Consider the following 16,941-nt stretch of genomic DNA (forward strand, 5'->3'; position numbering starts at 1 on the left):
GGCGGGACCAGCCGTGGTGGGCACTGTGTGCTGCCAGTGTGAGGAAGCGGCAGCAGGAGCAAACGGGCCAGCAAGCCGGTCAGAAACCACAAGCGGGGAGAGTGGGGGGAGAGAAGCGAGAGGGTGGGCGGTGGTTAGAGACACCTGGGGGAAGAGTTAGGGAGAAGGGGCTGAAGGGGGGGGTAGCCAGGGAGAACTAGGGGCGCAGATGCTATGCGCCCGGTCAACTAGTACTCATGAATTTTATAATAAAATTCAGTTTTAATAATAGGAAGCCTCCATTGATGCTGTAGAAATCCTAAGAGGAAAAGATTGGTTTATGAATTTTACTTGTATTTTTTGGGATCTTCAGCAGGACCACAGATGTCTAAATAAACTTTAAATGCCAAGCAAAATTGTTATAAAATCTAGCACAGGATAACAAATTGTCAGTTTGGTGGAAGTAACTAAGCAATTGTTTGGCATTCTCAGTTTCAGCTCAGGCTCCCAATTCAGCCATAACAGCTCCGACTGGTGTAGGAGTAGCCTCTACGGTCCATCTTAACCCCATGCAGCTAATGACTGTGGATGCATCTCATGCCCGTCATATCCAGGGCATCCAGTCTGCACCAATTGGTGCACAGGGTATACAACCAGCACCCATCAGTGCACAAGGAATACAATCTGCACCAATTGGAACTCAAGGGCTACATCCAGCTGCACCAATTGGCACACAAGGTCTTCAGACTGCAGCAATGAGTGCTCAGCAGCCACCAACTGAAACAAAGACATCAGGTAACTAGCCAACAATATCTGTGCTGCAGATAAAGGAATAATAAATTGTTCCTGTTAGTGTCTTTCGAGCAACGATGGCATTGAAAACAACAACTCTGGGGTTACAATCCTGTACTTGGTGGGCAGTATGGAGACACTTTCTGAAGCAGTGCTTCTTTGGCAAAAGCTGCTTCCATGAACAGAAGGGGTCTTTGCACAAGTGAAAAGACCTTCTGCTGGAAGAATACCACTCTGCTAGAGTTCTGGATGCTACCTGCTTGCTTGGGGAAGGAGTCCAACTGAATTCTGTGAGACTTATAAATATGCATCATATTGGGCATATGATGCATCACACTGTGTAAAACACAGACTTTTGCTATTTTTGGTGTACAAAGCAAGCATGCATAGTAATGGGCAGACAAAATGCAGATTTTTCTATATTTCATCAAATCTTGTATTGCAAGGCAGCAGCTGTTGAGCAAAAGACTTTTCTTGCCACTAGAAATCATAATATTTTGCTGGGGGTAGGTGGGAGCTAAACTAATGATTGCTGCACTCCTATAGTTGAAGTAAGCCTCATTGAACTTAGCAGGACTTACTTCTGAGTACATAGAATTGGGCTAGAGATCATTTTAAAAACAGCTGGCAATATCCAGACTAGTTGGTCATGACTACGCACCACCAAAATCAATAAGTTAGTCATGACTAAATTCCCATTACGTTCAGTGAGACTTGGTCTGAATGTTGCCCGCTAAATAAGGAGATTGTGGAGCAAGAATAGATAAAGCAACATTCCCAGTGAATTTTCTTTCAGTTGCCACGACAATTGGCCTATCTTCTGTCACTTCTGTTAAATTCCTACAATCTGCTTTGTTCTTCTCACTAAGTGGTCTTGGCAGATGGAGCCACCATTGTGGCCAATCCAATCAGCAATACATTCAACGCTGCTCCAGTTTCAACTACAGTGGTGCAAACGCATAGTCAGAGTGCCAGTTCTAGCACACCAGCCCAGGGTTCATCCCCTCGTCCAAGCATCCTCCGAAAGAAACCCACTACAGACGGGTGAGTAAAACTGCAGCTGTCCATAGTACTTAAAATTTACTCACCATAGTATTCAAAATGGCCTCAAGTAACATTCTTCTAGAGGGTTAGCCACATTATTCTCTTGCTGCAAAACCAACAAGAAGTCTTCCTATAAAGTGGTGGCAGAATGATGCAGCCAATGCAGAATGGGAGAAATTGTGTAATAACCCCTGATTGATTTTCTTGCCACCACCTTTACAAATTGATTGCCTTATTTTTTAAAATTTAAAATAAAACCTACAAACATTGTTTAGATTTTTGTCTTTCTCCTTTAGCAGCAAACAAATGGAGACTATACTGGATAAATAGAGGAACAGTAAAGCCTTCTTATTTTAAATAGGTTTTTTTAAGGAATTGCAAAGGGATCTATTCAGTTTACAACTGGAAATATTAAATAATTGATTTTAGCGTTCTGTAATCCTAAATAGGTGTTTAATTGCCTCTAATAATATTTCAGGTTGGCCGTTAGGAAAAGCCTCATTCCCCCTCAGCCATCTGAGGTCACTGGCACGCGAGTAGAGTGCTCTATGAGGAATGCATCTGGATCACCAAGACCAGCTGGGTAAGACTTCAGAATAAAATGATACATGAAAGATTAAAAGTTACTGCAATTTTGTCAGAAAGGTGTGAGAGCTGGTTGTTTTTATTTATTTATTTTTATTTTTACATTTATATCCCGCTCTTCCTCCAAGGAGCCCAGAGCTGTGTACTACATACTTGAGTTTATTCTCACAACAACCCAGTGATGTAGGTTCTTACTCATTAGTAAACACTTTATGTGGAGTCAGCTAATGCATATTTGCTTCTAGGTAAATTAAAGTTGGACCAATACATATTCACTGGATGTTAAAGTTTGAGAAATCTGGCTGCATCTTTCTAAGTTTCACAATTTTCTGCCAGATCTTGCTAATCCCTCTCTTTCCCAAGAACACACCGCCATGTGCTTACCAAGTGGTTGTTATGTTTCTGACTGGTACTTCCGCCTCCTAGATTGGTTGACTGTATATTCCCAATAGCCTCACTCTTATAGTAGACAAAATACAGTATGTTGAGGGTGGGAAAGGGTAAACTGAATTATTTACTAAAGGTCTCTGACTTCGCAATAAGAAAACCAAAGTCTGTGTTTTGTAATAAAGTATCCAAATACGCTTTTACTGAGACACACTGCTGCTGGTTGCAGAATTTTATGACAGGATAGAGCTTTATTTTTAACAGCAGCTTTGGAGAAAAAATTAGAACTTGAAGAACAGAGTAATACATTTCTAAGAGTGGGAATATTGAACAAAAGTTACCAAATCACTTGAACATTATCCAAACATTTTTAGGGTTTGCTCTGGAACTATAAATTACTGTCCATTTTTACATGAAATTGCCAAGAATTAGAGAGAGAGGCATTTGTGGTAGACTCGGAGGCTGTTCACATTTTGGGGACACACATGCGGCTCCCTTACCAAATTAGTGGTGCTGTGTCACAAGGTTTCTCAATAGGGATGTGCGAACCGGTTCGAATTCGAACCGAACAAGCCATCAGGTTCGAGCTACAGGTTCAAATTCGAACCAAACCAGGGGGTGGTTGGATTCGAACCGGTTCGAACATCCAGAAATTGGTAGGATGGTAGCTGGCACCCAGGGGTACCTGCCACCCAAACCACAAAGCAATCGGACACTCGTATGATTTTTTATAAATTTTTGAAAATTATTTTTATTTTTTTCTCATAGGGTATCATGGGACCCGAACCAGCCCATATCCCCTATTGTGGAGCACCTAGGGGCACAAAAGTGGGGTGGGTGGTAGACAACCAGGGGTGCCTACTATCCACAAAGTTCCAAGGCAATCAGACACTCCTCTGATTATTGGTGAATTTTAAAATTATTTTGGAATTCCTCATAGAGAATAATGAGGATTGCAGCAAATGTATAGCTTCACGTCGGGGAGAAAGGGGTGTCCTAGAGTGGAGTGTGGTGGGTGGTAGTTCCCAAGGTGGGCAAGGAAGCTATCAGAATTATTTGAAAGGAACTGGGCAAAGGGCTGATTTTTAAGTGATTTTTGAAGTTTATGTGTCTTTAAGGTTAGCAGATGAGAGTGGATTCATGGTTTGTCATGGAAAATCTTATATGCTACCAAAGAATCTACACTCAGAACACTTCAGAAACAACAAAACCCAGTACCCCATGGGTTAGCAACCCATGGGGGTGGCTGGCACCCTCTTTGCACTAGACCACCACTCACTCTGGGCCACCCCAGCACCCCACAAGTGGCTTTAAGGTTTTTCTCCATAGGGAAGAATGCAGGTTTCAGCAGCCCAATAACTGCACTTGGGGGGTGCTGGAGTGGCCCAGACCGAGGATGCCAACCACCTCCATGGGAAAACAGTGTTGGTCTTGTAGAGGCACTGACTAAAAATATTTCACAAAGTTACAGTAAGTGCAACTTGTATAAAGATGCAATTTACACTATACTAACACTGTTACTGATTTCATTTTCAGTGCCAAGCCTAAACCAGAAATCCATGTGTCAATGGCCACGCCAGTAACTGTGCCTGTGGAGGCAGTATCCATTCAGAGCAACGAGCAATCTCCTATTGCAGTCCCTGCTTCTCAGCAGCCACCATCCGCCATTCCAACAATCATCACAGCAGCCAGTCCACCTTCACAGCCCACAGCAGCCCTGTCAAGCATTCCAGGAACAGTTCCATCTGCCCCACCCACTTCAACCACAATTGTGGCTGCTCCTCCACCTCCGTCAACCATAAGTGGTGTCCTCTCCACAGTTTTGGGTCCTGTGGTACCAGAGATAAAAATCAAAGAGGAAGTGGAACCTATGGACATAATACGGCCAGTCTCAGGTAGTTTTTCTCTCAGGAGAGATTTGAATTGGTCACAAAGCCTGACCACCATTTGCAAAACAGAATATAATCGTGAAAGGAATGGGACTTCCTTCATTTTAGATACCTTTAAACTTTTTAATTTTCTATTTGATCTCTGTACAGAAGTTCATGGCTAGACGTTGAAGTGCCCATAGTCTATCATGATACTAAAGCTTTTAGTATCATGATGATAGCCTATGGGCATTTCAACATCCAGCCATGATCCTAGACTGCAAGTAAAAAAAAAAAGGTTTCATAGGGAAATAGTTGGAGTAATGCTAAGAATATATTAACCTTTAAATTTAGATGTTTTTGGACGCATCAAGCATTAACAGTTGTATATTATGTGGTGAAAATTAAGACAGCAATTGTGCACCCTTGCAAACAATAACTATGACACAAGGGATTCTTCATATCATGTTTTTCAGAAAGGGAAATTTGCCTTTATATTCCTTTTCCAAGATAGATAGTTTTGACATGTGGTGATAACTACTTTACTACATGAGGGTTGCAGAAGTTTGCAACATGTGAACTGAATCTGGTGTAGCACAGGGGTTCCCAAGCCTTGTCATAGTGAACTTATTTAAGCTAAAAAAAGTAACTGATCCTCCTAGAGCAGGCATCCCCAAACTGCGGCCCTCCAGATGTTGCTGAACTACAACTCCCAGCATCCCTAGACACAATTTTTTGTGGCTGGGTATGCTGGAAGTTGTAGTTCAGCAACATCTGGAGGGCCGCAGTTTGGGGATGCCTGTCCTAGAGGTAAATAAGGTACAACTAAGGTTGTATGTCTTGCCCACTCATGTTCTTGGTACAGGACCAAATGATTCAAAAGACAATTAGGAGATGAACCCACAAAAACTGATTTCAGATTTTGAGATATTGAGAGGGAGGCCCAAGGAAACACAATGTCCTAGATAGCTGCTCCTTATAAATGCATAGCACATAGAGTTGGCAGGAGAGGTACAGCAAAAGCTTCTTGCATTGTGCTTTTTTTTGAGGGTGGGGATGAAAGGTCTGGACCCCTCTTCATTTTAATTGTCAATTTCTTAAATGTGTTCCTCCTCTTCTTCTCTTTCAGCAGTTCCTCCCCTATCTACAAATACACCCTCGCTTACATTACTGCCCAACAACCTTTCAGTGCCCCCAAGTGACTTGCCACCTGGTGCCTCCCCAAGGAAAAAACCACGGAAGCAGCAACATGTCATCTCTACAGAGGAAGGGGACATGATGGAGACCAATAGCACTGATGATGAAAAATCCACTACCAAAAGTCTGCTAGTCAAGGCAGAGAAGCGCAAGTCGCCTCCAAAAGAGTATATAGGTGACTACTACCTTTTGAGGCAAACTCTTTCATAGTGGTTGTTCTCCAAGCCATACCCATCTACCCAAAATATAGTATTGCTGCTAAATGAGAATTAACATTAAGACTGAGCTAATTGCTGGTTCAAAGTATGTTGGTCCTGTGTTTAAATCCTGGAATTGCATTTATGTGCCTAGTTCATAACCCAAGCATCTTAAAGAACTTGAATGATGTTTCTTAATCTTTCTTAGATGAAGAAGGGGTGAGGTATGTGCCTGTGCGTCCAAGACCCCCCATAACACTGCTTCGTCACTATCGCAACCCATGGAAAGCTGCCTACCATCATTTTCAGCGATATAGTGACGTCAGGGTGAAAGGTATGTTTTTTCCTGTCATTGCATTTTAATATGGGACTATATAATGGTGCTTTATGGTCTGTGATCCAATTTATAAAGGCATACATCAAATACTGACTTGTACATTGTAACTTCTGATATAGCTGGACATACAGTGAGACTTAGTTTTTGCCTAGAAAGATATTCACTGTCTCAAACCAACATAAATTTATGCTACAGAGGTAACAGTGCATATCAGTTTTGCAGTTGGTATCTATTATATTAATTCTCCTGGGTGTGCCTTGGAATGTGCGTCCCCGCGCCCAGCTGATTGGCTGAGGCGCACCCAGGAGGATTGGTCGCCGTGGCAGCGGCAGGCCTGGCCACAGAGGCCAGAGGCAGCGGCGGGCCCAGCCCAATCGCGGAGGCATGGCCCAGTGGGGGAGAAAGCGGGGGGCAGAAGTGGTGGTGGGGAGGAGAGGCAACTGGGCCTGGAAGTGGAGACTGGGGGGGTGGGGGAGAGGTAACCGCTGGCCCCAAAGAGCGCACAGATGCTCTGTGTGGGGTCAGCTAGTAGGGGTACAATAATGCTTAATAAATTGCAGAACTTCCTGTAGGGGTGGGGGCTTGAAAACTCTGCATAGTTACTTGCTCCTTCCCAGTGGCTAGCAGAAGCTGAATAACTTGTGCAAAATAAGCAAACAGATTTGCTTAATTTGCTTTGTGGATTCAGATCACCAAATTTGGCTTTTGAGTACAGTGTACATACACTCTTTGGCTTTAAGACAAAAGTCTTGTCAATCTTCATATTTAGTGAATGCAGAGATTAAAACAAAAAAAATTTCCACATACTCACCAGTTTTGTCAACTGTCTAGTATTTCTACTTCTAGTGGGTTGGTTTTTTTACAAAACACTTTTGCATATGATTGTGCTTAACTCTTGGTATTTCATCCATTAAAGAAATGGACACTACCCATAGTCATGAGACTCTTTTCTCAGTCTGAAGGTCTTGCAGACTTAAGCTTCAACCATTTGAAAATAGGAAATCTATTCCTCTTCACATGTGTGGCCTGTTCTGTACTCCAGCATTCTACCCTCCATACCAGTGGTCAAGGAGCAAGTGCCCAGGGCAGGAATAACTGAAGAGAATACTGGACAACACATGTGCTCTCTTCAGCTTGGTGACTTGAGGACTAAAGTGCACCTCACATTTTATTGCATGGTGGTTGGCTTCCTTCTCATCTTTGACTTTCCTTCTAGAAGAAAAGAAGGCTATGTTGCAAGAAATAGCCAATCAGAAGGGGGTATCCTGTCGTGCACAGGGATGGAAAGTCCATCTTTGCGCAGCACAATTACTGCAGCTGGTAAGTGGGAGAACTGTCTGTTTCCTATAAGTGGGGAAGAAAGTGCTCCAAGGCAAAGCTTAATGGATATGTGTGTATTTAAAAATAGAGAGAAGATACCAGCAGAGTGACAGATTATTGGGACTGGATTTCCCATCAAAAATGAAGTGTGTAGTGTCAGGTTGCCATTTATTTATTTATTTATTTATTTATTTATTTACTGTTAGATTTTTATACCACCTTTCATTAAAACAATCTCAATTTCAAAAATATAAAAGTTATACAATTAAAATATTAAGTTGTAATATAAAAATACAAATCTAATTAAAAATTTAAGAAACATACACAATAAGACAATAAAATACAGAGTAACAACAACAAAAACACTCATATAAAAGCTTGGGTAAGAAGCCAAGATTGCACTTGCTTTCTAAAAATTATGATGGCGACTGAGGAGTGGATGCCCACTGAGAGAGCATTTCAAAGCTTGGGGCAATAACTTAGAAGGCCCTGCCCCACATGCATGACAGTTGAGCCTCCTTCATTATTGGCATGAAGAGCAGAGCCCCCTGATGACTTCATCAAGCTGGCAGAAACCCCTGGGAGCAGGCAGTCCCTCAGATATCCAGGGCCCAAACAGTTAAGGGCTTTAAAGGTCAAAACCAGCACCTTGAATTGGACCCATAAACAAATTGGCAGCCAATGTAGCTCTTTCAGAATGGGTGTAATATGATCCCAGAAGGCAGCTCAGGAATAAATCCTAGCTGCCACATTTTGCATTAGCTGCAGTTTCCAAATATTCTTCAAGGGCAGCCCCACATAGAGTATGTTACTTACAGTAATCCAGCCATGGTGTGATTAAGGCATGGATAACTCTGGCCAGATCTGCCTTCTCAAGAAAGGGTGCATCAGCTGACGCTGTGCAAAGGTGCCCCTGGCCTCCACCTCCACCTGAGCTTCCAAAAGCAAAGCTGGGTCCAGCAATACCCCCAAGCCACACATCTGCTCTTTCAGGGTACTGCAACCCCATCCATAACCAGTCGAATCCCGACTGGCTCTCCTACTGACCAACAGCACCTCCATCTTGCCTGGATTCAGTCTGAGTTTATTAGCCCACATCCAACCCAGCCCTGCCTCCAGCCCCTGACTCAGGACATCCAGTGCCTTCCTAGGATCAGGTGATGAGAGATGGGTGTCATCTGCATATTGCTACAACTCAAGTCCAAGTCCCTGGATGACCTCTCTCAGCAGCTCCATGTAGATGTTAAACAGCATGGGGGACAAAACCAAACTCTGCAGAACCCCACAAACCAATGGCTAATTGGAAATGTGTATCAAATGAACCTGAATCTTTAGTGTATATGGAGGCTTTGGTCCAGGCATAAGAGCTGATGGATTTTACACTAATGCTCAAAACTGGCAAATCCCTCCCTCTGGTGCACAGGTCTGAAGAAGTGTCTGGGATGGTGCCGCTGATTTGAGGAGGCAGCACTGCTCCACATTCCTGGATGCTTCTATTTCAGGTGGGGGTGAGGTAGGTGCTTTGTATTTTAGCACCAGCTCCCCGAGCCTTTGAGGTTACAGCTGTATGTTTAGGAGAACTGGGGCTACTTCGGGTTTGTGAAAATAACCTGAAGCTTTAATGTGGATTGAAGTTTTGATCCAGGCATAAGAGGTGGTGGTAAGAAGGTTGAGAATTTCAAAGCACTTCTTTCACAAGCATGAGATGGGTTGGTTGAGGGAGATGTTCCATTGTAGGTAACACTGGCTAAGCTCCATGTTTTCCTGTTCAGAGGTGGGGCAGTCCTATTTTATTCTGAAGCATGTTTGAGAGCATCAGATGGCAGCTACAAGAAAGATGCTGTGATCTTTTTTTAAAAAAAAGTGGTTCTGCAGCCAGTGAAAAATACTAATTTTGTTGAAAGAAGTTAGAGGAAATGGTAACTTTTAATATAAAACAGCATGAGAATGTTGATGTTCTTGCCAAATTCTAATATTTTATAGACTAATCTGGAGCATGATGTATATGAACGACTCACCTCTTTGCAAGAAGGGATCATTCCCAAGAAAAAAGCAGCAACTGATGATGATTTGCATCGAATAAATGAACTGATACAGGTACAGTTCATTTCTTGTCTGATGGAGCTTAAACTTTTACTGCAATTTGTTTTTCAACCTGACTGAAGTATGTTTTAAAATACTTGAGACAACAAGTTGTTGAGATAGAAGGGAAGGATGAACAAATAACATTGTACTTAATAGCCATTCGCCATATTATCCATATTAGTACAAATATTGAGGCTCGAAAGTTCCATGTCTCACTCAATAGACACATGATTAATATCCAAAATTAAGAATGTTTTACACACACTCTTAAAGTAACTTTGTAAATGGTCCAAGTCTCAACTTTGTTCTTCAAATTCTAGTGGGAGGCTAGTTTACTGATGCATTTACTCACTTTTTATGAAGATCATTTATGTATTCAGTGTATATACCACCCTTCCCAAAGTGGCTTAGGGCAGTTTACATTAAAATAAAAAAAAAAATAAAACAATTAAAATCAAACATTTAAACCAGATTAAAATTAACTAGATATTGTTAAAAGCCAGGCTAAAAAGAGGGGTCTTTAAGGCACTACTGAAGGCTTCCAAGGAAGATAATCCTCTTATATCCATGGGGAATGCATTTCACAACCTGGGGCGACAACTGAGAAGGCCCTATCCCAGGTCGCCTCTGGATGAATCAGTGGCACTCGAAGACAGATCCCTCCTGATGATCTCAGTGAGTGGTGGGGATCTTGTAGAAAAAGGCACTCTCTCGGGTAACCCAGACCTAAGCCATTCAGGGCTTTAAAAGTAATAACCAGCACTCTGTAGCTTGCCCAGAAACCTTTCAGCAGCCAGTGTAACTGCTTAAGAACAAGCATAATATGGTCTCTCCAGGATACCCCAGAGACCAGTCTGGCTGCTGCATTTCAAACTAACTGAAGATTCCAAACTAGGTACAAAGGTAACCCTACATAGAGCGCATTGCAGTAGTCCAGCCTGGAGTTTCATACTTTGAATAAAGACATGGGCGGGGGAGTGGGGGGGAGAACGACTGTAGCTCAATGCTAGAGCATATGCTTTGTATACAAAAGGTCCCAGGTTCAATCTTTGGTATCCCCACAAAGGTGAAACCTGGGAAAGGTGCTACCAGTCAGTGTAGATAACATTGAGCTAGAAGGGCCAATGGTCTGACTCAGTATAAGGCACTCTCATTTGTTCAGAAATTTGCAAAGTCACCCAAAGTAACATGGGGTTATTTTAATTCGCAAGAAGCAATTCAAAACTATGCAGAGATGTGGTTCTCTTGTCTCATTTAAGACTTGGTGTTACTGTGTCTTGAAGGGCAAAATTTGTTTCTTACAGAATGTCTTTGAAGTCTCATTTCTTAGGTGATTCACTTTATCAGCAGGAGAGGAGGAATTGGGTCAGAACAGACTTCTGAATACAGTGCTATGATCCATCTTTTTAAAAGGGCTGTTCAGTTACTTTCTTTAAAAGGATTTAGATCATACATCTGGTATTTCAGGGATAATTCTTCAAATGTGACTTGCATGCCTTTAAAATGTTCAACTGTTTAATGTAAATGCTGTGTTGTTTCAGGGGAATATGCAGAGATGTAAGCTTGTAATGGATCAAATTAATGAGGCTCGAGAATCCATGTTAAAGGTCTTGGATCACAAAGAGCGTGTTCTGAAACTCCTCAACAAGAACGGAACTGTCAAGAAAGTATCCAAATTGAAGAGAAAAGAGAAGGTCTAGAGCCAGAGGTAGAAGGACTCTGGAAACAAAAAATTTGTACAGAACAGTGTTAAGGCTCTTATTTGGGGTTTTATTTCGGAGAGCTGCATTTGAGTAAAAAGGACGAGTTTCAGAGAAGGACAATGGATGGATGTGTGGAGCCCAGTGACCTTAAGGGATTATTATTGACCTATCAAAGGAACAAAGATTTTTCTCAGGCTCGTCCGTTTAAACTCTTCACAGTCACATTTTGTTTAGCCCTCTTGATGTGCCAGTGCCTAATTGGAACCATTGATGCAAACGTGGTAGACAGTCCCCCTCCTTCCATCTTACAGTTTTAGAGGTAACTTTACAGGTTTGTACAATGGATTCCTGCAACAGACCTCAAGAACCACCTATTGAAATAAACAAAAAAAAATCTGGAAACACTACTTCCACCTAGCCCACTCGGTTCTTGCTCCTTATGACCTTGCAGTGGCTGGAGCAGCCTTCATTCAACCAGTGCTATTGCACTGGCAGTTCTGCTACAATTTAGAATCCTAAGTGGTTCTGAAGTCTCTAGCTGTCATTTTTTTAAAAAAAAACCATTTCAAAGTGATTTGTAGTGTTGTGGAGTGCGTGCGTGTGCCCATGTTGGTGCTCTGGGATATAATTGTTTTCAAAGTACTCTCATACAGCAAAGTACTTCCTGTAGCTGGTGTGATGCTGTTCATTGTGTTACCTAGCCTTCCAAAAACATGAATAAAAGATTTGGAGGATTTTGTATAACAGCAGGTGGTCTAATTTTATGCAGCAAGAAATAGCTTGGGAAAACAGATCTCTTCTTAGAAAGGAGATGAGAATTTCCCCCAATAACTCGGTATATTTCCTTTAGGATAGTAAAAATAGGTTGGTAACAAAGGTTTACACTTGATCTAGCAGGGCTAAAGATCATTTTTTCTTTGTTTCCATAACAGTAGTTCTATCAGCCCTCTTAATTCATCCTACGTTATGGTGCTAAACTAATACACATTTGCATCCTGTTCCGTTTTTGTTGGAGTTAAACTTGTAGAAGACTATTGTCCTAATACAGGCTTCCACTAGTTTTCTGATTTAGTCTAAACATTTCGGTACTAATTGGATAAAAAGGTAGGACACAGACTACCATGAAGGTCACATACTCAAATCCTGTTGAATCTGTTCTTGCTTAGCTCCATTTATTTCAATTGCATGGGGGACCATCCCAGTGTAATATGCCTATACCTTTTAAGTAGTTCTCATTTAACTGTACATGAGACCAATATGTCATTTTTGCCTGTAAGCATACTTTGAGAGTAAGGTCTACTGAAACTGACAAGGGCTTTGATAGAATGGATGTGAGCCAGAGACTTATGAACATAGCTACTAGCAGTGTTCACTTCCAGCTCCTTCTGGTGCACTGAGGCATTTCAGAATTGGGCCAGGGGGGCGGGGGAGATACAGGAACACATGCAAACTTTGCCCAGGTTTCTATTCAGTGAACAGCAGCCAGTAATTCATGGTACTGTCACAGAGCACCACAGTCTGTTCATATTTAGGAATGGGAATAAGACCATGCCTATATACTTACTGCTATAGCTTCAACACAAAAAGTGGAAAGGTCAAGAAGGGATACAACATACTTCAAGGAACAATAAGCACAAGATCATGCAATGTCACACCACTCTGGACACCTACCTGCTGTGATTGTATTGGTCTGCATTGTAGATTCTGTGGCTGAGTTGTTAGTATACAGTTAAACTTAGCCACAGAATCATTCTTGTTTCAATATTGACAAAGTTATTATGAATAACAGACTGACAGGGAAGATACAGTACCATCATGAGATTATGTGATCTCCAAATCATTCTTGATCACAACTGTATTCTAAGGATCTGGATTGTGATCTGTTGCATTCATAAGGAATGGCTTCTGTACCTGTGCAGGGATCTCACGGGTATACTGACTAGCTCATCGTGATGCCCACTCTGCCCTGCACATGTTCTGTGCTTCTGTTGTAATCAGCAGTTGGGGATCCATTTTCTATTTGACTGCCAAAGTGTCAACACCTCATTGCTGCCTCTTCGGATTATCTAGAAACAGAAAAAGAGAAATACTGATACTTCGAACTTTGACTATAGGACTGTTAAGACCATTCTTTGCTCAACAGACTGGATGATAGTAAAACAGACTTTATTTTTGGTGCCACAGGGCAAAAGCCCTGGGGTGTCGCTTGTCGACATTGAATCGGAAAAAACTTTTAAGATGTGTAGAGAATGCCAGGCAAATCTACCATCTCTGGACTATCATGACTTGTGTTTGGGAGAACAGCAGAACACTGCAGTGTGCAAAAATTGCTGCTCATTTTCAAAGACAACAATGAAGAACAGAGCACTCTTCCTTCACGTGGCCTTGTACGATGACATATTACGGCCACCAACTTCGAGACCGAGCTATCCCTCGACATTGGGAATGCGGTCAGTCTTGATGTTGAGCTCAGGGATCTGTGGAAGCATAGTCTAAAACTGCTGCTGAGTGAGCAGAGCCTGTTTTTACAAGACTGTAAACGAAAGTGACAGCTTCGTCTTTAGCAGTGTTACCACCTAGGCCGCTCCTGTTGTCTCCAGCTCAAACACCAGTGCAATCCCCATCTACTCCTCGGCATGAGAATATAGGGGAAAGGGGATTTCTTGGATCTGGCAGCGGAACAAGAACAAGATGTTTCCTTAGACCAAAACACTGCTGCTACTTTACTGGCAATGTTTGGTTCCTTGACAAATACCCCTTTGGGTTTGACTTTCCATGGATTCCTTAGCAGTGGCCTCAACATTGAAAAAGTTGTCCAAGTGCCAGTGTCGCCACTAAACATTACTACAACATCTGCAAGGCTATTCCGAATGATGTCTCCCTTACGAGTAACAGAGCCTGTGGTGACGCATACTGTCCATGTACTGTCGAGGCCAATGGCGCCAGCTACGATGACAACAGCTTTTGCGTCCCTCACATGGAAGTCCCCCATTCAGTATGCAAGTACGCAGGGACTCCTACAGCACAATATTCAAGGACTGCAAGGTCATAGAGAGCTTACACGTTCTTGTGGTTTTTGATATGCAGCACCGCATAGTCTACCTGATGTTTATGCAGAATACCTCCAGTGGAAGGCACAGTGTGTAATTCAGCAGCCTATTATGACTGCTCCAGAGAGATTAAATCTCCAAACTGCAGGCACTTCCATGGATGCTGGGCTACTAAGCAATGCCCCGGCATTGCCATGTACTCAGACAGTCACAACTGGTTGTCAGACAAGCAGCCAAGTTCTCCTGTACCAGAAACCCCACTAGTGCCACTGCTAGCAAAGAAAAATAAAACAGTACCCCCACTGGTACTACCTTCATCCCCCACAGAGGATGGTGATGATTATTCTTCAGACTCTACGGATTCAGATTCTGACAGAGCAAGCCATCCATCAGATCCATCCCCGGATGTATCACCTAAACATCTACTTCTCCATTGGAGGTGTTAAAAGCCTATCATGCTTTGATAAGAGAAGCGGCAGAGGCTTTGGGAAAATATACCTGAGACAGACCTGAAAGATCCTGTTTACAATATGATGTTGATTGTTATGACCTTGCATCCAGTCACCCTTCCAGTGCTGCCAGTGATCAATAAAGCGGCCCAGACAGCTTGGGAGGTGCTACAGATCTCAACGCCAATGTCAAAGCGCTTGGAAGGGTTGTACAGGATACAAGAATAGGAGAATGCATACTTGCTTCTACATCCTGTCCCAAATTCCATGGTAATCAACTGCACGTCATTGTCAAAGGCCAGATGCCACCATAGAACACCTTCAGATAAAGAAGGTAGAAAGATGGATGTATTGGGTAGAAAGCTTGGCTATATGAATTGCCAACTATGCCACCTGTATGGCTTTATTCAATAACTTTTCATTGGACACTTTACTGCAGGATTCCATGTCACTATCACCAGAAGAGTTTCAAGATAGGTTTGCAAAGCTATACAAGGAGACTGCTGCTGTTACAAGACAACAACTTAGTGTGTTCAAGCACCTAGCAGAAATGGAGTCACAAGCCATGGTGACTGCAGTGACTTTGTGCCATCACGCATTGCTTAGATCCACAGCCTTGCAGCAAGACATGCGTGATTGTGTGGAAAACTTGGCTTTTAATGGAAAAAGTCCTCTTTAGTGAACACAGATTCCACTATGGAATCACTTTTAAAAAATCAAAATTCACAGCTAAAACATCCACGGCTTCCACATCTACATCAGCAACAACTTCCCATTACTATTTTTATGGTCAACAACCTGCATACAAACAGGACAGATGGAATTATCAACAACAATACAGGCCATACCAAAGGAATAAAGGTTTTGGTCAAAAGAACAAGGGCTAAAACACCAGGCCTCCCCCAAGAACAATAAATCTCTTGGATCTAAACAACTGTCCATCGCACATACATCAGGTGATTGCCAAAGCACACAACACCTTTGTGGTTGCTGACAATTCCATCAAGTTGGCAAGCCATGCCCAAGCATGGCACCTCATAACATCGTATCAGTGGGTACTCTGGATTATCGAGACTGGTTACGCTATAGAGTTCAAAGCTTTGCCTCCATTCTCGGGACTGAAGTATACCAGAGCAACTCCTACATTGCTGGAAGAGGTGCAGGTGCCTCTGGAGAAACAGGTAATAGTCCCAGTGCGGAGGGCAGAGAGACTGTCCAGATTTTATTCCTGTTACTTTCAGAGCCCAAAGAGGGATGGGGGAATTGGGGCAATCATGGACCTAAGGGGACTAAATTGCTTTGTGTGGGCATGCAAGTTCAGAATGACAACATTACAGGGGATAATGCTTTTCCTGTGCAAGGAGAAATGGGCAGCAACGTTTATTTATTTAGTTATTTTATATCCCGCTCTTCCTCCAAAGAGCCCAGAGCGGTGTACTTCATACTTAAGTTTCTCATCACAACAACCCTGTGAAGTAGGTTAGGCAAAAGACATTCCAAAAGAACGCTACCTGCAGATCAGGGTCCTAGTACAGCTATTCACCCTGAACCCAGTACAGCCCACAGAAAGCATACAGCGATTAATGGGACTAATGGTGTCTTGCAACGCCATGGTGCTATACACACGTCTATGTATGAGACCATTGCAAAAGTGGTATCTCAGGAACTTCCAGCCCAATATCAACATCCAAGGGAAGCTGCTGACACTTGCACAGACAGTGCTAGATTCTCTATGCTGGTGGACGGTGAGGACCAATCTGTTGGAAGGGGTTCCATTCAAGATGTTAACCCCCACTCAGTGGGTGACTACAGATGTATTCCTGCTGGGATGGGGGGGCCCATTGTGCCCAGCATCAAATGTAAGGTTGATGGACAAAACAAAATACCCAATGACACAAACTACTTGGAACTGCTAGCAGTGTTTATGGCACTAAAAGCTTTCAAGCCA

At 42.6% G+C, this 16,941-nt stretch overlaps 1 protein-coding gene across 10 annotated transcripts in view; it reads left to right on the forward strand.

The window, feature by feature from the left end:
- Positions 1-12,240, forward strand: part of SAP130 (Sin3A associated protein 130) — a 34,191-nt gene extending 21,951 nt beyond the window's left edge. For 7 of the 10 annotated variants that reach the window (XM_053310075.1, XM_053310077.1, XM_053310076.1 and 4 more), the window contains exons 13-21: positions 472-774; positions 1,641-1,815; positions 2,294-2,398; positions 4,324-4,682; positions 5,785-6,027; positions 6,258-6,383; positions 7,603-7,706; positions 9,690-9,803; positions 11,333-12,240. In XM_053310075.1, coding sequence (XP_053166050.1) covers positions 472-774; positions 1,641-1,815; positions 2,294-2,398; positions 4,324-4,682; positions 5,785-6,027; positions 6,258-6,383; positions 7,603-7,706; positions 9,690-9,803; positions 11,333-11,491 — 1,688 coding nt within the window. In that variant the 3' untranslated portion in view covers positions 11,492-12,240. The remainder of the gene's footprint in view (positions 1-471; positions 775-1,640; positions 1,816-2,293; positions 2,399-4,323; positions 4,683-5,784; positions 6,028-6,257; positions 6,384-7,602; positions 7,707-9,689; positions 9,804-11,332) is intronic. The other 3 variants (XM_053310069.1, XM_053310072.1, XM_053310071.1) reach the window with 2 other exon arrangements.
- Positions 12,241-16,941: the final 4,701 nt, after the last annotated feature.

This window comes from Hemicordylus capensis, chromosome 3 (assembly GCF_027244095.1).
Source record: "Hemicordylus capensis ecotype Gifberg chromosome 3, rHemCap1.1.pri, whole genome shotgun sequence".
NCBI lineage: Eukaryota > Metazoa > Chordata > Lepidosauria > Squamata > Cordylidae > Hemicordylus > Hemicordylus capensis.